The sequence below is a fragment of the Caretta caretta genome, chromosome 4 (assembly GCF_965140235.1).
Source record: "Caretta caretta isolate rCarCar2 chromosome 4, rCarCar1.hap1, whole genome shotgun sequence".
Lineage (NCBI taxonomy): Eukaryota > Metazoa > Chordata > Testudines > Cheloniidae > Caretta > Caretta caretta.
In genome coordinates this window covers 117,975,335-117,997,752 of record NC_134209.1, presented here as the reverse complement: position 1 = coordinate 117,997,752, position 22,418 = coordinate 117,975,335, and the positions used below count along the sequence as shown (strand labels likewise).

Here is a 22,418-nt window from a genome sequence, read left to right as displayed (position 1 = left end):
TACTGAAGAAGCACTGCAGACTTCCTATACACTCACCTGTTTTCCATACACAGGGCATCTACATCAATGATGCGATTTTCATGTCCTCCCAGAATGTGATTAAGCTCTTGGTTGAGTCGGTCTGCTTTATCTTGATAAGAAGAGCGTTCTTCCTTTACATCCTGTAGCTCATCCAATGCGGCTTGAAGATCATGTTCCAGAGTCTCAATCTGAGAAGAAATCAAAGCTATTGTTATTCTGCAGAATTTACTGAAGAAGGAATCATATCCAGACACAGAATAGTAGCAAGTACTTCGCTTCTGAAGGTGGTCAGATTTAGAAGGCCAATTAGTAGATTTTTGATAATCCATAAAAGTAAAACAAAAAGTAGCCATAAGCATACTAAAAGGCAGCATATGAAGACTGAATCAAACCCCCAGATTCAAACATCCTTAAAACTTTGGAGAAGTTTAGTTTCAATCTTTGTGGATCACTACATCTCTACTCAAGCTACCTGAATATATTGGGAAAGAAATTAGAATTCACCCTGACCAAGCAATATTTTAATTTATGATGCTCCCTATAATTGTTGTCAGTAATATCACTGAAGACACCACTGTAAGAAAAGTTGAGATGCATAACCTTTCTGCAAAATTTCTTTAGCTTCTGACTCAAATTCATATAGCTACAGTTTTTTCTGCACCGCTATTTCCTCCCTTTTAAAATGAGAGCCAAAAAAAGGAAATAAAGATTGCATTTGTTGTTCTCCTCTTTTGACCATGCATACACAATTTTGTTTTAAAAGTATCGTTTACTCTGTTTTTCTCTATTTCATTAAAACTAATGTTAAAACAAAGTTCAGCAATTAAAACTGAACTAGCTTGCAAAATATTTAAAAACCATTTGGAATACAAAAGCAAAGGAAGACCTTATTCACACTAAGGTCGGAATTAGGTCAGCAACAAGTGGTTCCTAGCATGGTTATAACTTGGTATCAAGGGACTAAAGGGCTAGCATTTGGGTATAGAGTAGGTCTGGGCTAGCGTAGGGTGTGAGGCAAAAACTAGATAAGGCTCTCTTGTGAGATCAGTTGTTCTTAGAAATTACAGTTCCATCTGAAGGGGGGGGGGGTGTCGGGGCTTGGTGGTTTTGGATTGGACTGGATCCAAGATTGTAATGACAGGTTTAGCTCCTGGGATTAGAATTTAAAACCCAGCAGCCTTCACAATTAAAAGGGTTTCATATTCAAGGTTCAAGTTTTGACCCATTTCTAATTATAAGAAAACAACCAGTCTACATAGGGTAGAAAAACTGTTCTAACACCTGTCCTTAAAATTCAGTTGTTTCTACTGAAATGTGTTCAGGGCTTTGAAGTTCTGCCTTCAGTACACGAAGCAGGAGTAAACCAGATGAGTACTGGGATGAGAGATACCAACTGCCAGTGGACATCTAGGTGAAGACACCATGAAGTCTTGGTGATTCAGTACACAGTGAGTACTAAGTGCAGTGTTAAAGAGCACTTTCCTGATGAAAGGCACAAGGGATTTTGGAAAAGACATCAATCAGAAGTCTTACCCAATTGTGGAAATTAAAGAACGCACTTTAACATGTTAATCTGTCCCCTGGCTAAATTTCAGTTTGGGCATCTCGTATCATGTCAACATATGTGCCTCTGACATTTCTGGTTAAATACGGGATTCTTCACTGACAATCCTAAACTATTGCTATGTGCTATTCAACAGCTGTCACATTCCACCTCTTGAGGTGGATGAATTTCTGAGATGAAGCAACTTCATCTCCAGTGGTGCATACCTTGTAAATGCATAAAGTGCTCTGCATGCTCTTTACACATACGTTCAATAAATACTACCAGAGTATAAACTTCCTTGCCACCACCACCACTATCTGCATTGCAAACCAGGTAACAACAATTACAGCACAGCAGAGGCATTATAATTTACTTGTTCTTTTGCCAGCAGTGAAAACAATCTCTCACTGAATGCCCATTAGTTATTACTTGTTCTCGTGCTTTCTCCAGCTGCTGAACAAGGTCTTCACGCTCGTGTGCTGCAAAGTGGCGTGCCCCAACTTCTTCATCTCCAAGTCTTTGTTTTGCTATTGTCATTCTAAGGAGCTGCAAGAAATGCCAAGACTTCATAAACCACAGAACACAGATTGAACACCTGAGAGAATATTAGCAGAGTATATTGTATCACTAGATATGGAATGTTATCAGAGAGCCTTTCCAGACTCTCACAAATCTGAACCAGAGATATTTTACGAGAGATCACTTTTGTGCCTATGAGCCCTATCCCATTCTCATTCAAATTGATTGGTGTTTGGCCAGTGACTTCAAAGAGCCAGATTAGGCCCTCTAGCAGTAATTTAAGAATTTTACATATGGGCATATGTTTAAAGTGAGCATGGACATACGATCCATCCTCATTCTCCAGAAAAGACAAGGTTTTGAATTTTAAAAATTATTTACTACCAGAAATAATATCTTGCTTTTATATCAGGCTTTTCACCCCTATATCTGAAAGCTGTTTGCAAAGGACAATAACTATTATCCTAATTTTACAGATTAGGAAACATGGCACAGAGAAGTCAAGTGACTTGCCCAGCACCACACATGCACCTCCTAAACTAAATCCAGTTGCAACCTTTGTGCAGAATTAGCATGAAGATTAAAAGAACGGGGCTATTTTTACATGAACATGAAAACAAATGTTTCTGAAATATCTATTAACATATAATGATAGTGGAAGATGTTAAAAATATTTAGTTAAAATGCAAAACAAAATCTTCAGCATCTTTCATGGCTAGTAAACATTTTTTAAACAAAGCCTGACCTGAATTAACAAAACCATTTTCAATACTACTGTTAAACAGAGGCTACTCTGAGGATTAGGTTTCAAGGATTAAAAGGGGTAAAATAAACAGCCTACAGAGTGCATAGGCTAAAGAACATGCATCATTTAGAATTGTTTATACTTTGCACAGTTCAGAAAAAGTGCTACATCCCAGTAGCCCAATTTGTGGGATTTCCATAGAGGCTTGAGAAATCTGCAGTGAGAATTCCCATGACTTCCCTCCCATTTTTCAGTGCCACAAAGGAATTAATGTGCACCATTATATTTCAGAGTTAGCAAATCAATCTTCTGAAACAGAAGACTGTATATTCCATTTATTTTAGGTATTTAGAGGATGCCAGTCACCACAGTTCCTATGTGCTAGTTAAAATCCTACTGATGCAAAGCAGACCATCAAAAACAGGTTCTTCTCCACTTCAGCCCGTTTCGTCCACACAAGTGCTGCTACTATAGCTTCTTCTGATAAGCTCTAAAGGGAGACTTACAGCTCCTGAGTGAAGTAATGGTCCACAGGCTGCCTTATTTTTGACAAACTGCATTTCCCCCTTCCCACAGAAAGTGTGGATTATATTGTAAGGAGCACACACTGAATTGTTCCTGGAAAATATACCAGTGGCTAATTAAAAAAAAAAAAAAATTTTTAAACCAAGCAGGTTTAGGAATGGGGCCAGAGCTTTCGTCTGATCATACAGACGTGAAAGGGGAAAAACACATAGTGCTAATAGCCAAACTGTATTACAGCATCTCACTTTGCGACTGGTTAGAAAAGTAAATTGAAATAAGGATCAGAAGGCTCAGAAAATGGGAGCAGGGAACCATCTCCCCCCTCAATGCAAGTAACAGCTTAGGATCTCTCCAAAGCGCACACAGCTCTAGATAGGGAGAGCTTGGTTAATGCCATTCAACCATGCTCATTCCATACCCCAAGAAGGGGCTGGGGTATAATATGCAACAGCCTGTGATGCTGGGACAATTTGTACAGTGGGGGTTCTGAGAGCCATTGAAGCAAACTGTAAATGCTGTATATGATGGAAACCACTTCAAACCAAGGGGTACTGTCACATCCCCAGCACCCTTGATTACAGCCTTGAGTAAATACTACTTGCAGGAATAAGGGTTGCAAGGCCCAAAGTTTGTTCCAGTCAAATCACAGTTCTTTATTTACTAATGAAGTGTGTGGGGGTGGGGGGAATCCTAAACACAAATCCAACATCTTATTCCTAAATGACAGATCACTTCAGACATTCAGCGACTCAGACAGCAGGTGCGGCTGAGCAGGTCTAGCCCTCCAGGTCTGCACCCTGCACATCTGCTGATGATGCACCACCTCCTGTAAAGATTTCTCCCTTTGTAACTCTTGGAATGTCAGCATTTTCATGTTATGCTAGGGGGAAAGCGAAGGAGCGGGGGGGAGAAAGAAGGGCTTATTCTATATTTTAGCCTTTTATTATAAAGTTTGTACTCCGTCCCTCTGGGCACTGTATTTTTATTGAACTATCATTCAGAATTCATCCAGGACAGAACCACTCAGCTTCATTTTGTTGCCCTATTCCTCAGAAGAGATTAATACAAATAGAGGACCCCTCAGGACTCCAAAAATATTTCCAGCACAGTAGATTTTGAAGTGAAGTGCACTTTAAACAGAGGCAGCGGTTCCTGAGAGGCTCAGCATACACTAAACAAACAGGCTTTCACCAAACAAAGCAGGGTGCAGCATGCCATTATTTAGCATCACTCTCTACTGTGCTAGGCGCAGGCAAAAATGATAAAATCAAAATTTATTTTAACCCAACCATTTTGGTTAAAATAAACAGAGTGAGATACCTCCATCGGACCTCGCTGTTCGAGGTGCTGAACAGACACGAGGGGAAAAGCGAGTTCTGCACAGCAGGCAGTAGTCGCAGTTAACACAAGCATGTTAATCTGGCAGAGCCTTCTAGGCATCGTGGCTAAGGCTGTGAGTCTTTCATGGAGGTCACAGATTCCGTGGCTTTCTAGGACCTCTGTGACTTCTTCAGCTGCAGCAGCTGACCCCAGGGCTGCCCGAGCAGCTGGGTTGGCCCTGGGGCAGGCCTGCTCCAGAGGCCACAGGCACTGGTCTTGGACACTGCCCCAGAGCAGTGGTCCAGGAGCAGTGGTGGCAGGGCCCCAGGCCAGGCCCCTCAACCCCAGGAGCAGCAGTGGGGCCAAGGGCAGCCCCCTGGGGAGGAGGAGTGGCAGGACCCCAGGCCGGCCCATCCCGCCACCCCTGCAGTACCTAAGATTTAGTTAGGGGTACATTTTGTAAAAGTCACGGAGAGGTCACTGCCCGCGACTTTTTGGTTATTGCCTGTGACCTCTCCGTACCTTTTACTAAAAATACCTATGACTAAATCATAGCCTTAATCATGGCATAAGTGAGTCTTTAGAGGGGATTTGGACCTACTGCAAGAGACATATGCATGTGTTTAACTTTATGCACTGTGAGTAATCCCATCGATCTGGCTGACACATGGAGTAGACTCATTAGCCACCAATGGAACAAATAAAAAAGTGTAATATTAAGCATATTATGTAAATATTTGCAGGGTCGGAGCCACAGCAATGCCATTGTCACCCCTAAATAAGTTTCAACTTTGAATCTGTTACCTCTGTGGTATTTTATTTACTAAATGTACTGCACCCTGGCTAAAACTATTCCCTTCGCCCTCTCCCTCCCCCCCCCAGATTCATAGGTCCTGCTAGGAGCACAATGTACACAGGGAGCAATTGCCATGGAAAATGAAGAGTACAGTGATACTTCTTTCACAGCATGTATATATGCATTTTGGGAGCATTATTTTGGATCCTCTTTTGGTTCATTAGGGATGGGAGACACTAGTGACATATTAAATTTTGTTAACTTAAACACTCTTTTAGGTTCCAAAGGTAGGCTGAAGTTGTGAACTGAATACAGGGATACTGTACTGCACTATCGTTTTATCTGATCATACAGAATTTATCTCAAAATACTAACCAGAAAGTTAAATATATAACTAGATTACTCGTGGCCACACACATATATACAATATGAAGGTACAGTAATTCTTTTTAACTCACCTTCTCCATGAAGAGCACCAACCTTAACCCATAGCAGTGAAATGCTGTCTCCAGCCCATTACATTGATGAAATGTTACACTGGCACTTCTGGGTATCCCAGTGCACTTTTGTGTACTTTGCATAACCATAAAACAACTTGAGACAGGGACCTTGAGTGCCTATGTTGCTTATAGAGGACCAAGTGCACTGTTAGTGCCAAATAATAACACGATTTCTTAGTATAATAATTACACTTATCACATAGCTAGTTTCTACAGCAATTCGATTCACACATTTGATACATGCTACAGGTGTCCACCCCCACCTAGCAGGCTTTAGCTGTCACGCTTCTGGTTCAGCTGGTTAGGCAAAGTTGCCAGACCGACTAGCTTACCACTATACTCCACAGCAGTAACTGAATAGCTTGTGGCTCACAGTCACAGTCGGAGGTATATCAAGTCACCACCAAGTCTAAACAGTCAATGACTGATTACAAGTTGAAGGACTCATCCCTGAAAAGGGCATCAAAACAATATCTATGCTGCTTTATGAACAGACCCTTCAATTGTCCGAGATGTGTCTCACCTTTTTTTTAATTCAAACTTCACACCATTGCCAGCACTAGGGCAGCTGCACCAGCTGGTGCAGATAAGCTGCTGCTGGCATTTTTCTCCAGTACCACCACCTAACCCTGATGAAAACAACTCTAGATAACACTGAGGCAACCACCAGCACTCTACACCAGAGTTCATAACACTGCTACTGCCAGATAGCCTGTGACCTAGGCTGGAAATGAGGACCAATTCTGCACAGGCTTGAATTGTGGTAAAGGTCTCATACTGAGCAAGTAGTTTGAGTAAGGGAATTCTGGTAATTGGTAAGCTGATGTATAGGACTTCCAAGCCACAGCAGGCTGCTTGGCCCAGGGATGGGACCTCTGACACAGTGGGTTTTCACATGAGACACTTAGTTTGACAATGACTGTGTCTCATGTATGGGCAGTAATACTGTAGCAATTATTTTGGACACAACATGTTGTCCTATCACTGAACTATACCCTTAGCAGCTCAGCAAATCATTTCTCTGTCAGTGACTTGTGTGAGTGGGAATTAAAGTGGAGATGAGAGTCACCTCATCTCCTAGAAGCATCTAGCCTCCCCTCCCCTTCTATGTCTCCATTTAAGGCACGAGCGTGATCTCTTCAGGCCCTCTAAGTTTAAGGGTTTATTCTCCAAGTATCACTGTCCCGACGCTGGGTAGAAAAGGGGTTTAAAAATCAAGTACCCGGTAAACACAGTAGTTTTCATGTGTCAGAGTTGATAAGAGATTGTGATCAACCATAAGAGTAAATACCCTTAGAACTCAGTTGCTTGAATGCTACAGTGTAGCTGTAGCTGTATTTCTTTAGCTGCAGCAACAAATCTTTCAAGAGACTTTTTGGAAATGTTTTACTGTTTGTGCCATTTGAGTTCTAGCTGAATAAATGGGAAAATTAGTCCAGTTAAAAAAGTCAAATACAAGCAATTTGCTCTTGTCTAACTGATTATGTACTTAATATCTAGAATCCACAATTCCCATAACAAGTACAAAGGTCATCAGTTAAAATCCCATTGCTAACCCAATTAACCGTTGTATCTCACTACTGGTGAGCACTAATGCAATTTGAAGGAAAAAAAATCAGGCCATCAACACACTTCTCCTTAAATATCACACAACGGCTCTGTTGAGGGTTTTTTTTTAATTCTACAAAACCCATGTCATTGAGGGACAGGCTTTATGAGTCATGCATGTTCAAGCACAGGCAGAATTGTTCATCCAGCAGCAGCTTCACTGGCTGCAAAAGCAGCTGCTTGCTCATCTCTTGCCAGAAATAAAGTTGACGTTGACCCGGGGCCCTCCCTTGCTTTGGAAAAAATGGAGAGAGAAAAATGGCAGTATAAAAACTTAAGAAATTATTGTAATTTGTTGTTTTTGTATACTGTATTTTATCAGTTCTGCAATGCTGAGTTAACTCTTCTGCCAGCTCAGAAGAACCATCCCAGAACTTTTCCTACCAAAGCTAGGAGAGAGTAAAATATGGCAACAAGCAGTGGTTTTCAATCAGGGGTCTGAGGCCCCCTTGGAGGCTGCGAGCACATTTCAGGGGGGCTGCCAAAGCAGTAAAGCAGCCTCCCCCACCCCACCCCCGGGTCTGGGAGGCAGGAGCTATGGTCCGGGTGATTAGCAGGGGGCTGGGAGCAGCCCACTTCGCTTCCCTCACCCCAACCCTAGCCGTGTCGCTTGGGGGAGGGGGCTTGGGGGAAGGGATTCCCCCCCCCCCCGCACTCACTAGTGGCAGCGGAGCTGCCCAGCGCTAGCCCGCTCCACTCCGCTGGCTCCCAGCCGTGGCGCTCCGCTTCCCACCACTGGTGAATGCGGGGAACGTCCCTTCCCCAACCTCCCCGCACTCACCGGCGTCGGGAAACGGAGCGCTGCCGCTGGGAGTTGGCGGAGTGGAGCAGGTTGTGGCCACATGGCTCTGCTTCCCGCCGCTGCCAGTGACTGCCTGTCAGGGGGTGTGGATAGGGGTTGGGGCAGACAGAAGACAGCGGGCTGTGTAAGGGATGGAGTTCTGGGGGTGATTAGGGATGGGGGGGGTCTCTGGAGGGGGCGGCAGGGGCCAAAGAGCAGGGGGGCCAAAGCAAGTTCGATATAATGCAGTTTCACATATAATGCGGTAAGATTTTTTGGCTCCCACGGATCACATTATATCGGGGTAGAGGTGTATATCAAAGATTGTGATGTTCTTTGAGATCTACTGATAAAAAGCTCTATATAAGAAATAGGCATTATTCATAATTATTTTCCTCCTCTACAGATCACCTTGAATGCCACAATGTAGCCCTTCGTGGGGCAGTCAGATCATGAGCCATTTCTGGCAAGAACTCTGGGTTTTGATCTTTTGTATCTTCATGTTATGAACAGAAGGAGTGGAATAAAGTGGAGAGACTTTGTGAAACTTTTTTTCCTGAGGCACGGTCTTTCAAAAGCCATGTGAGCCAACATATGTATTTTTAGTTGACATCTTACTGTTCCTTGACTGGACTCAGAATTTGCATTAGTACATCCTGTAGGCATTTTCTGAACAGCACCTTTGACAAAGATGGGAAAGGGGTGCAGGGGAACATGAAAAAAGAGGCGGGGAGAGAGGAACACACAGATAAAAGGCAAGTCTGACAATCTAAGGTACTTATATAGACACTGTCACCATAGTATCAGAGTAGCTCTATCTATAAACCAACACCAGTGTGAGGTACAGCAGTAATATCCCCATTTTACAGAAGAGGAACTGAAGGCACAGAGCAGCTAAGTGATTTGCCTGAAATCAAAGGAAATCTTGTTGAAGGAAGGAATTGAACCTGGGTTTCCCATGTCCTAGGCTTGTGCCCTAACCACTGGACCATCCTTCCTCTGCAAAGGAGAGAGCTGGAGACAGGATGCTCTTACAAAATAAAAGTAAGTTTCCAACGATATATGGGGAGACATCATGAAAGAAAACAGAACACAAAAGGAAGCAAAGAAAATGGAGACAAGGGATGGAGCACAAGAGTGAAAGGAAACAAAGCAAAAACATTTACATAGATTTACTGGAATAAGCTACAGCAGCTGTTATAAGCACCTTATATCAATATAACTGCATCCAAATAAGAGTTTTACCATTTTATCAGTTTCTAAACAGATACAGTTATAATTGTATAAAAAGTGTGTTTAAGCCAGCTCTTAGGCCCCAGTCCTGCAAGCTACTCGAGTGGTGCTCCACTGATCATAGAGATACGCCAGTACGGGATTGAGGCCTTGTGTAATTTTTATTCTGCTCCCTATAAGCCTTGCTAGTTTTTAGTCCTTACTTGGTGTCCCCACCACCTGTTACAAGTCCTACCTTTCACTAGTTTGATTTGTGTGCACACTTTTGTAGACAGCTCCAGCTGCGAGTGGTACACACATTTAGCTTCAGCTTATATATTTCAGTTAACAGAAAACAGGAGTTTGATTAATACTGAACAGCAGTTTTCGAGCAATGTTCCATATACATTGCTAAACTTGGTAATAAAATTAATTGGTTATGTAAAGATAATTAGCAGAATGATTACTTAAAATTCATAACGAAATATGTACTTCAAGACCACTTGGGTCTATGTTTTTTTGAGAGAAAAATATAAAACACCTTTTTTAATCATATACTGAAATTCTACATTATTGCATTAGATACCATGACAAAGTTCCTCCTCTGCCTTTGTGGGTCCTGCACTTATTGGAGGATTTGCTTGCCTCAGAGATTCACAGCAGCCCTCAGTTTGGCCACTTTTGCTATTGGCTCAAACCTGCCGTTCACTCAGCTAACCTCATCACTGGCCAGCCTGAGAAAAAGGAAAGAAAAATCCCCACAGTCTCTGCTGATCCACCATGTGGGTCGGCGAACAGCCCAGAGACCTTCCCCTCTGGTGGAACCCACAGTCCAGGTAAACTCCCCCTGTGTCTGATCAGGAGTTGAGAGGTTTGGGGGGAACCCAGGCCTGCCCTCTCTACTCTGGGTTCCAGCCCAGGGCACTGTGGACTGCAGCTGTCTAGAGTGCCTCCTGGAACAGCTGTGCGACAGCTACAACTCCCTGGGCTACTTCCCCATGGCCTCCTCCCAACACCTTCTTTATCCTCTCCGCAGGCTCCTTGTCCTGGTGTCTGATAAAGCTTGTACTCAATCCTCCAACAGTACGCCTTCTCACTCTCAGTTCCTACTACCTCTTGCTCCCAGCTCCTTGCACACATGCCACAAACTGAAGTGAGGTTCTTTTTAAACTCAGGTGCCCTGATTAGCCAGCCTGCCCTAATTGATTCTAGCAGCTTCTTAATTGGCTCCAGGTGTCCTAATTAGCCTGCCTGCCTGAATTTGTTCCAGCAAGTTCCTGCTTGTTCTGGAACTGCCCATTACCTTACCCAGGGAAAATGGACCTGCTTAATCTGGGCCTAATATATCTTCCTTCTAACACTCTCCTGTAGCCATCTGACCTGACCCTGTCAAAATACTTTAAAATATCACATAACCAAGAAAAGATTAAAAGCTTGTCCAAATATATTTACAAATGGAAACACCAGGAACAGCATATAAAAGAGCAGAAGCTAATGGTGATTAACCCAAAACAGGATCCACAATAAATATTCAAAGAAAACAGAACAAATGTAGCATGCACAAAAAATATCATATCCAAGGAACCTAGGTTACTAGCATCCTGTGTAGGCTGTTTTTGTTTTCCTGTTTTGAGTATTTTTTGTAACCTCAATATTCTAGAAACTTATGAATAAAACAAAATATTTCTTCATTCAGTTTTTCTGAGGAGCTTGTCTCTAGTCCAGTTTACACATTACATGTAGTCTTCCTAGTAAAGAAAAAAGTTTGCAGTACCTTGTTGTCTCCTTGTACTTCTCCCAGTCTTTGCTGCAGTTCTTTAATTTCTTCTCCCAGATGCTTATTTCGATCCCGAGAATCACTCAATAGTTGGGCAAGATTAGCCTAGGAAAGTTACAAAGTTATATTAGACAGAAGTGTGCTAGGTGGTGGTTGAGTGTAGGTGGTGGTTGAGAAGGAACCAGGGCTTTATGCACTACCTTTCAATTGTGTCTAGTTTTGTCAATGTTGTTATCTAGCCCCAACGTTTCACTAGAAACAGCATCAGGATTCTAGCACCTAAATTACTGCAAAATAATTAATAAAGTATGTGTATTACAAAGCTCCAGAACAGTACATAACAATAAAAAAAAGGTGGGAATACCCACACTATCTCAGATACCTCTGAAAATAAAAAAAGCTTAATAGACAAAATCTGATATGAGATAGCTAAACTAACTGTTTTAAACATGGGTATAATTAGGCAAAAGGAATAACTGAGAAAGAGAGCTTTGAAGTGGGTGGGGTGTTCTCTCTGCTTAAATTCTATGTGCTATTACGCAAATGAACTTCAGAAAATTTCTCCACATCTCCCCCAACAAGTCCCTACCCCCATTCATAGCTACTCTGGAAATGTCTTGTACATCAAAGTGGTGCAACATTTAGAAGATGTTGAGCATGATCTAACATTATTTGTTATTGCACGTTTACTGAAAAATATCAGATTAACTGAAAAATAATATTCTTCCACTCACATCCTCAAGATGTACACTCCTGAAAAAAACAAATGGTGTGTGTCTCAGAAGTTATCATTACTGACATCCTAAATATTTTGTAGAGTTAGCTACTCTTTTCTCCCCCTCATTCCTGTCTGCCTCTCTGTTCTGCCCCGGCCCCTCTCTCCAGGGACCGGCCCTTGCTGTGCCCCAACTGCCCCTCGCTACGGGAACTGGCCCCTCTCTTCCCCAGCCCCTTGCTCCAGGGACAGACCCCTACTGTTCCCCGATTGGCCCAGCCCTGACCCCTTGCTTCAGGGACCAACCCCTACCATGTCTCAATTGCCCCAGCCCCTCGTTCCAGGGACCAATCCACCCCACGCCCTGCTGTTCCCTGGATGTGCAGGCGAGTCCTAGGAGAGGGAAGAGTGAGTGAGGGGAGTGGAGAGAGAACAGATGGAGGGGGAAGGAGTGAGTGAGGGGTGGGGCCTCGGTGAGTGGGTAGGGCAAGGATGTTTGGTATTCAGCAATTAAAGCTAGCAATCCTATTTATTTCTCAGAAGACAACTTGAGTATGACCCAATGAAGCACTGTTTGGATCTGTGTGGAAAGAGCTTAGAAAGTAATGTCTAGAATTTGAGGCTATCCGCTGATTGGTATTTGCTCTGACCTCCATCCACCCCTCTCCCTCACTCTCACTGCTTTCCAGGATGTCCCCTTTTCCTTCCTCCTCAGCATTCCTCATCCTTCCTTTCTCTTTCCCTTAATCCTCCCCTCAGCTACTTAATACTTTTTTCTTTTTAAATAAAAAATGCAAAAGCTCAACGTGCGCACATGCACACACCACGGAACTAACACAATGTTTGACAACTATCACTGCGACTACTCTGCTTGTATGTTGCATCCCTTTCCCACACCCTTTGTCTTCTCTATTTCAACTGATCTACTCACCTAAATAAAGTTACTTCAGTGTTTACAGGATTAGGCTATTAGACTACAAGCAATTTGGCAAGGCACAGGTGCTTTTGAAAACTTTATCCTATGTGACTTTGGAACCTAAATCCAATTTTCACTTAGGTACATTTGAAATTTTAGTCGTAGTCTCATGCTATCTGGCCTTAGTCTGGCAAACCCGGTCCATATAGGCATAATGGTTTGCGTACAGAGATCTGATTGCAAGATCAGGACCTACGTATATGTAGTATCCAGTGCCATGGACCTGACCTGATTAGCGTCCAAAAATCCCAATGTAATAGAAATAGAACAAGAAAAACTCATTTGTGATTGTTGTTACAATAGTCAAGTTTGCTAGATCAGGTGGCCTATATCACGGCCAACTTCAAACTTTCAAGGAGAAACAAGAAGCCAAATACATTGGTCCTCTGTACTAGACAGACCATTGGTGAGATCCACTATGGCAATTCATGTGGTTTCTACTTTTGAGGTTAGAGGCTCAGAAGATCACAGTAAAGTTCCTTGCGTTTTTGGAAAAGATCAAAGTATTTTTAACTAGGGCTGTCAATTAAAAAAATTAATTGTGATTAACTGCACTGTTAAGCAATAATAGAATACTATTTATTTAAAATACTTTTGGATATTTTCTACATTTTCAAATATATTGATTTCAATTACAACACAAAATACGAAGTGTACAGTGCTCATTTTATATTTATTTTTTATTACAAATATTTGCACTGTAAAAAAAAGGAATAGTATTTTTCAATTTACCTAATACAAGTATTGTAGGGCAATCTCTTTATCATGAAAATTGAATTTACAAATGTAGAATTATGTACAAAAAAAACCTGCATTTAAAAATAAAACAATGTAAAACTTTAGAGCCTACAAGTCTACTCACTCCTGTTTCTTGTTCAGCCGATTGCTCAGACAAACAAGTTTGTTTACATTTATGGGAGATAATGTTGCCCGCTTCTTATTTACAATGTCACCTGAAAATGAGAACAGGCATTCGCATGGCACTGTTGTAGCTGGCATCGCAAGATATTTACGTGCCAGACTGTGCTAAAGATTCATATGTCCCTTCATGCTTCAACCACCATTCCAGAGGACGTGTCCATGCTAATGACAGGTTCTGCTCGATCACGATCCAAAGCAGTACAAACCTACACATGTTCATTTTCATCATTTGTGTCAGATGCCACCAGCAGAAGGTTGATTTTCTTTGTTGTTCATTTGGGTTCTGAAGTTTCCACATTTGAGTGTTGCTTTTTTAAGACTTCTGAAAGCATGCTCCCTCTTACATTTTGGAAGGCACTTCAGATTCTTAAACCTTGGGTCGAGTGCTGTAACTACCTTTAAAAATGTCACATTGGTACCTTCTTTGCGTTTTGTCAGATCTGCAATGAAAGTGTTCTTGAAACGAACAACATGTGCTGGGTCATCATCCGAGATTGCTAAAACATGAAATATATGGGAGAATGCAAGTAAAACAGAACAGGAGACATGCAATACTCCCCCAAGGAGTTCAGTCATAAATTTAACACACACGTTATTTTGTTAACAAGTATCATCAACATGGAAGCATGTCCTCTGGAATGGTAGCAGAAGCATGAAGGGACATACGAATGTTTAGTATATCTGGCAAATAAATACTTTGCAATGCTGGCTACAAAAGTGCTATGTGAACACCTGTTCTCTCTTTCAGATGACATTGTAAAGAAGAGGGCAGCATTATCTCTCGTAAATGTAAACAAACTTGTTTGTCTTAGCAATTGGCTGAACAAGAAGTAAGACTGAGAGGACTTGTTGGCTCTACTTACATTGTTTTGTTTTTGAGTGCAGTTATGTAACAAAAAACCCTACATTTGTAAACTGCACTTTCACAATAAAGAGATTATACTACAGTACTTGTATGAAGTGAATTCAAAAATACTATTTCTTTTATAATTTTTACAGTGCAAATATTTGTAATAAAAAATAATATAAAGTGAAGAGTGTATACTTTGTATTCCGTGTTGTAACTGAAATGAATATATTTGAAAATGTAGAAAAATATCCAAAAATATTTAATACATTTCAATTGGTATTCTATTGTTTAAGTGTGATGAAAACTGCAATTAATCACAATTAATTTTTTTGAGTTAATCACGTAAGTTAACTGTGATTAATCTACAGCCCTATTTTTAGCTGCTGATATGGCTGAAAACTGGGAATGGCTCAGATCTGTCTGTTTCAGAGGTTACATATTTCCTAAACAACATAACTATCCAACTTTAGGGCAAGAATTAACTAGTTTCTGATTTTAGTTTTCAGACAGCAACCTTTCAGCCAACACAACTCTTTTTCAAGGTCTTCTTCAGTAGAATGATTTTTTTCTGCATGCTAACAAATGAGTCATCAGTATACTGAATGGATCAAGCAGCTTTAAGATGCATTCTGTCAGTGGTTCAGAGATTACTGTCTAAGGGGCATTAAAAATATTTCAGGTCGTTTTCAGGACTTTTTCATCTAAACCAAAGTAGCTGAGGCTGAAGTTCTTCTAGAATCAATTGACTTGCAATGCTCTGATGCAAATGTTGCAAAAAGTGACTGAATTTCAATAAAGACGAGATAAGAGAGAGATTGAGTTACTTAAGAGGAATGCTATTTGTATAAATCTCTTAGAAATATTTCCATTTGTGAAATTCATTTCTGTTATGAACGTGAAGACATCTGCACACTCCAATACCATACGTAATTTGAACCCCTTAGAAGAACTGAATGTCACTAATCAGTGTTGACAACTATGACACTGGAGTTGTACTAGCTCCGAGCCAAATCCAGCTCCACTGACTAACGGGTGTATGATCACACCCATTTATTTCCTACTAAAACATTTTTCTGGGATTGCAATCTGCTGCATTTTACTGCTTAATCAGATGAATGATTTAAGACAATGTAATTAATCTTTATATACACAACTGAGATTTTGGGAGAAATTTTTAAACAAAGGATTTAGACGCCAAAATAAAACAGCACTTTAACATGCTAAGAGCATCTCAATAAGCTAAGCACAGACTTGCCCCTTACTGCAAAGCTTCTGTTTTACTTCTGTTAAACTGAAACAAATAAGCCACACCACCAATGAGTAATTGCTGGAGAATTCATTCCCCCAGCTTAGAGGTTCTGCACTACACACATTTTGAATTGTCCCAGATTCCGAAGGTTTTGGCAAGACATCATCAAGGCTCTCAGTTAAACATGCACGGGGAAAGAATTTTGGAGCCTCAGATGCTCTATAACAGTGTTTCGTCAACCTGATGCTGCCTTCCTAAACTGCATCAGGAGATCTCAGGGACTGGGGCCAGTCCACGGCCCAGTTGTTGAGAAACACTGCTCATTTCTAGTTAAGTACTCAAAACATTTTGGGGGCAGGAGGAGGAGCATGAGGGTGAATAAGGGCTTTATTTTAAGTTAACTTAATCAACTGAAGTCACCGCTAAAAAACCACCAGCTAATGAGATACTGGCGAGTGAATGGCTGCCAGGGAACAATGATTTTCATTCATTTAAATTTATTACTGACATGAACAGTATTTGAACCACTAATCAAGAGATAAGAAAAAAAAATCCTTATTCAAATACATTCTGGAACCATGCACTGTCCTTGTATAAGACTCCTTTAACAGTTTCTCAAGTCTAGCCATATGACTAAGTGTTATGCTCCTTCACACTACTGTATAAAAATGGATAGGAACACCCCTTTAACATACCTCAATTCTCTGGCACATAACTCTTATATGGCACTTAAAAAATTCTCCTCGGTATCCTTTAGATACTGCCGGAAAAGAGTGTTTTGTTTTGTTTTTTTAAAGCGGTGGTGGGGGAATGGAAGGTAAACATCTGGAAAAAATATTCCTTTAAATATTTAGATACAAATGTGTAAAAATAATTCATCTTTATCTTAATGTCTTAGAATATTCCCATTTCTCACACCCACACCTTCAACAAGGGAGAACAGGATAAAAGTCTCTTGAAACATCAGGTACACTTTAGGGCTGTGACTGATAGCAAGTTTAACTGCAATTTGTCCTCCTGGGCTTTCATATGATGTTGATGGGTGAGTTAACACAGAAATTTGCTTTTGCTTAGCAAGGGCCCCTGTTCACTTCAAGCTACAAAATTTGATGACCTCTGTTAGCACTACAATCTTATTAGAAACTAAACTTAAACCTCCTACCATCAGTCTTCCCCCAAAATCGTTTTGAAGCTATGATGACCTGGATGTAGCAAACAAAATGCACCGTCTACAAGTCACACATTCCCTTGGACAGAAAAAAGACCTCCACAGTGATGACCTAATAAAATAAATAAATACAGAACCCCTGGAGGAGGATCCAGGCTCTCTGAGATCAGTCATAGGGATGCTAGCACAGAAATACATCACCCAGGGCCTGACAATGTTTTGTTAAGACTTACCCCACATTTCTGAATTCCAGTCTTGAAAGTTATTAGGGTTAAGTAAAAGTGAGTATGTGTTTTTGTAAATACAGGGCTGATTAAAAAAATATGAAGCATGGATTTTTTCCCCCCATGCAAAGCTCTTTATAGAAATAAATATACCATCAAGGAGCTGTACCTAGGTTTATCAATTTAGAAACTACAGATATATAACCATTGTGGGTTTGTGTGTCAACCAAGAAATCCTTTGCATGTCAGCTCTGGTCCTCTGTAGCAGAGCACCTATTAACAGTTACCCAGATCTGTCCCAGTTGGGAAGGGCTGCAGAACAAGAGTACAGGTAGGTAACAACTGTAGCCTCCTTTAAGATGTCACTTGTTCCCGGTGCTCACTCCCACTCCTTCACCAATAACAGAGGACCTTAAGATTGCAAGTAGCTTTTATAACCAAGTTTCTAGAAGCACTGCTCAGTGGGAGTGTTCATTAAGGGCGTTTTTGTCCTCACATCCCAAACACATGCTGCTAGTGCGTCAAATATTTGTCAGATCTAGCCAAACAGGAAAATTTTCTGCTTAAATAAAGGCCTCCATATTGCCCAACAAGAAAATCCTCTCATGTGATGTTTTATGGGAGTCATTTCAGTTGCTTTTAGAATCTGAGATGAACAACTTTACCTCAAGCAGAAAGTAAAACAGAAAAACAAAATCTTTGTAGCCTTTTGAGAGTGTTATGATTAATGAACACTGGGCTGTTTTTCAAGGATATTAAAGTTTATCCATGGGCAAGGGTTCTCTATTCCAGAAAAGTAAGAAACTGAGAAAGGAGAGGAGCACAGGGAGCATGAGGGGTTGGGCCTGAAAAGATCCCAACATTATGAAAATGGGTACCATAATGACTGTTAGATTCAACTTTTAAGGGCACCTTTTCTTTTTAAACTACATTATGAGGAAAACAAAAACACTGTCACCCTATAGAACAAAGCTTACAACATTGCTAAAAATCCTAGTTTTCGACCTACATGTTCACAACACACAGAATGCCCTGTTTCTATAAGACTAAAGATATGTAGAAACCAGGGTACCTCCACTCTGCAGGTAGGATTCTTCTGAGCAGATGAAGTTTGAAATATACAAGAATACTGTTCTCTGAAGCATTACAAGGACAAAACCTTGCAGTTTTCCATCTGCCTCTTCGCAGTCAGGGAGTCACTCACCCACAAACCACAACAAAGCTGGTAGGTCTCATTTAATTACTAGTACTTGGCACATGAGTAGTGCTTTTCATCTTCAGACCCCCTTAACAAAAGGGAAATCACATTAATCAATCTTCACAACATCCATGGGGTAGATAAGGGATGATTGCTTACCTCCAAACGCTGCTTTTCTGAAGATAACAGTACTTGTGGCACTTTGGAGACTAACAAATTTATTTGAGCATAAGCTTTCGTGAGCTACAGTTCACTTCATCGGATGCAACCGATGAAGTGAGCTGTAGCTCACGAAAGCTTATGCTCAAATAAATTTGTTCGTCTCTAAAGTGCCACAAGTACTCCTTTTCTTTTTGCGGATACAGACTAATATGGCTGCTACTCTGAAACTTTTCTGAAGATGTTATCTTTCAGGATTTTCACTCATGGCTCTTAGCACTTTAGTGAAAGGCTAGCAGTACTTCCTGCACAAATCTGATGACAAGGGGCTGTAGTCACACTGCTCAGCTTTTTGACTAATTTCTGATAGTCAGAAACAGCCACCAAGCGTAACTGAATGGAGTTAGCTTTTAAACTGGATTCTGACAGGTGAAGGGGACATGCAAGCAGTTTAGAATCATTAAATCACAGATTAGGGTTGGAAGAGACCTCAGGAGGTCATCTAGTCCAACCCCCTGCTCAAAGCAGGGCCAACCCAAACTAAATCATCCCAGCCAGGGCTTTGTCAAGACAGGCCTTAAAAATCTCTAAGAATGGAGATTCTACCACCTCCCTAGGGAACCCATTCCAGTGCTTCACCACCCTCCTAGTAAAATAGTTTTTTCTGATATCCAACTTAGACCTCCCCCACTGCAACTTGAGACCATTACTCCTTGTTCCGCCATCTGTCACCACTGAGACCAGTTCCACCCCTCTTTGGAACCCCACTTCAGGTAGTTGAAGGCTGCTATCAAATGCCCCTTTACTATTCTCTTCTGCAGACAAAATAAGCCCAGTTTCCTCAGCCTATCCTTGTAAGTTATGCGCCCCACCCCCTAACCTTTCTCACTGCACTCCGCTGAACTCTCTCCAATTCGTCCACATCCTTTCTGTAGTGGGGACAGATGTGGCCTCACCAGTGGCAAATAGAGGGGAATAATCACTTCCCTCGATCTGCTGGCAATGCTCCCACTAAAGCAGCCCGGTAAGCTGTTAGCCTTCTTGGCAACAAGGGCACACTGTTGACTCATACCCAGCTTCTTGTCCACTTTAATCCCCAGGTCCTTTTCTGCAGAACTGCCGCTTAGCCAGTCGGTCCCCTGTCTGTAGCAGTGCATGGGACTCTTCCATCCTAAGGTCTCTGAACTTGTCCTTGTTGAACCTCATCAGATTTTTTGGTCCAATCCTCCACTCTGTCTAGGTCACTCTGGCCCCATCTCTCCCCCCAGCTTAGTGTCATCCACAAAATTATTGAGGGTGCAATCCATCCCATCATCCAGATCATTAATGAACATGTTGAACAAAACCAGCCCCAGGACCGACCACTGAGGAAATCCGCTTGATACCGGCTGCCAACTAGACATTGAGCCATTGATCACTACCTGTTGAGCTCAATGATCTAGCCAGCTTTCTATCCACCTTATAGTCCACTCATCCAATCCATACTACTTTAACTTGCTGGCAAGAATACCGGGGGAGACTGTATCAAAAACTTTGCTAAAGTCAAGGTATATCACACCCACCGCTTTCCCCATATCCACAGAGCCAGTTTAGCCTTTAATATGAAGATATACCTATCTCTCAGAACTGGAAGGGACCTTGAAAGGCCATTGAGTCCAGTCCCCTGCCTTCACAGCAGGACCAAGTACCGTCCCTTATTTTTGCCCCAGATCCCTAAATGGCCCCCTCAAGGATTGAATTCACAGCCCTGGGGTTAGCAGGCCAATGCTCAAACCACTGAGCTATCCCTCCCCCTACTTGTCTCAACTTAGAAGGGAATCAGGTTGGTCAGGCATGACTTGTCCTTGGTGAATCCATGTTGGCTGTTTCCTGATCACCTTCCTCTCCTCCAAGTGGTTCAACAGTCAGAGTCCCTTAGTCCCAAAAGAGGGCATCTCCTGTCCCCTGCACTTATCACTCACGTTTGGGTGTGGTGTGAGCTCCAAGTTGTGAATCTTGGATGCTGCTATATTGTAGTGTCCAGCCCAGTGGTCTCCATGCTTGTCAGGGCTTCCTCAGCTGGGTTTCATCTACTCCTCCACCCTGGCTATGGGAGTGCCTTAGCCTGCTCTGTGGGCCAATATCCGAGCCCTGGGTGCAGGCTGTGTTTAGACCTATTCCCAACAGCAGCAGCTGTTTGCTGCCCAAAGCCAGCCTTATCCCAGCAACGCCCCTCTGCCACCCAAGTAGCCTATAGCCAACCAATCCTGTCCCCAGTGAGAGAGAGCTAAGCTCCATTTGCGGAGTAGCACTTTCCTCCTCCAGTGGGAAGCAGCCTGATAATGGGAAGGCAGGAGTGGGATTCTGACCCAGTCCTCTGGCCAACCAGATTTGAGACAGAGGAGCCAGTTCTCCTCTCTGCCCTCTACTCTGAAGTTAAAGGAGTAGGTAAACATGGAGGGATGGCCCTTCCACACCGCTGACATGCATATGTGGAATGGCAGCTCCACAGGTGTCACGAGCACAATAGAGCCAGTAAACTCAGAATAAAAGTTGACATGTGGTTTTAATTTCACTCCAGTGCACATAGGCAGTATTTATAGTACATGTAAATCTTCAGCCCTTCAAGTGTACTTCCTTCTAAGCGCTGTTTTCTAACCTTTCTACCTACATTATTATTTTCAGCACTCTTCTGACTTTTCTATAGATCGTTTTGAAGGGAAGTATTAGGCAGTGTTGCCGAAACTTATGAGTTCATCACAAGTCTCACCATATTTGGTGTTTTTTCCTAAAACGGCAGCTCCTGGAGTCAAGTGGTTCTATGAACATCTGAGTTACCATTTTAAAATTTAAATTTTTGAAAGGAAGTTTTAAGCTCTCTAGGTTTCAGAAAAAAAAAAAAGAAAATGTGACCTGAGTGAAGCCCAGAGACTCAAAACAAAAAGGAACCCATAATTTGTTATTTTTAAAACTCATGATTTTTTGAGGCCTGAGGTAATTTTTGAACATTTGGGGATATGGATTGGGATTTCACCTCTCTGGAGTTTAAAGGGAATATGAATTTAGGTTTTTAAATGCTAAATTAGATACTGAGAAGAAAAAACTGTTAATATGAATGTTAGGCAACAGGAGAGACTGATGACTGACTAAAATGGGGAGTCTCAAATTCTCAATAATGTGGGCTACATCTTAGAGAGACTGTTTCATGGACACCTTTCCTTTGGGCTCACCCAGACCACCACCTTCCCTCCTATCTGTGCTCAAATACTATCCCAGTGGCAAAAAAAAAAAAAAAAAAAGCTAGCCCCTCCGTTCAAAGACAACAACAGGAAAATATTCATATATTTTTGCCTGGCATTAGTGCAACAGATGTTTTGCCCGTTTTGAGAAGTTACAATGGTTATTTCTGTTCTTCATTTCATCACACCCTCTCATTTCTTATATTTCTCAGTAGAAACCAAGATCCATCCTCATGCAACTGCCAGCTCTCTACAGACCAACAAGTACTCTGTTGAGCACAGTCGCTGAACCTCTAGCCTAAAATAAGTATAAGTAATTAATATAGCTCCACACTGAAACCCCCCCCACAAAACCAGGAAACCATGCAATTGGAAAGAGCACCTAAACAC

The 22,418-nt window shown here is 41.8% G+C and overlaps 1 protein-coding gene across 2 annotated transcripts in view; it reads right to left on the bottom strand.

The window, feature by feature from the left end:
- Window positions 1–22,418, bottom strand: part of CCDC149 (coiled-coil domain containing 149) — a 62,668-nt gene that overhangs the window by 27,974 nt on the left and 12,276 nt on the right. For both annotated transcript variants that reach the window (XM_048848702.2, XM_048848703.2), the window contains exons 4-6: window positions 11,348–11,455; window positions 1,997–2,113; window positions 37–209 (exon numbers count right to left, since the gene is read on the bottom strand). In XM_048848702.2, coding sequence (XP_048704659.1) covers window positions 37–209; window positions 1,997–2,113; window positions 11,348–11,455 — 398 coding nt within the window. The remainder of the gene's footprint in view (window positions 1–36; window positions 210–1,996; window positions 2,114–11,347; window positions 11,456–22,418) is intronic.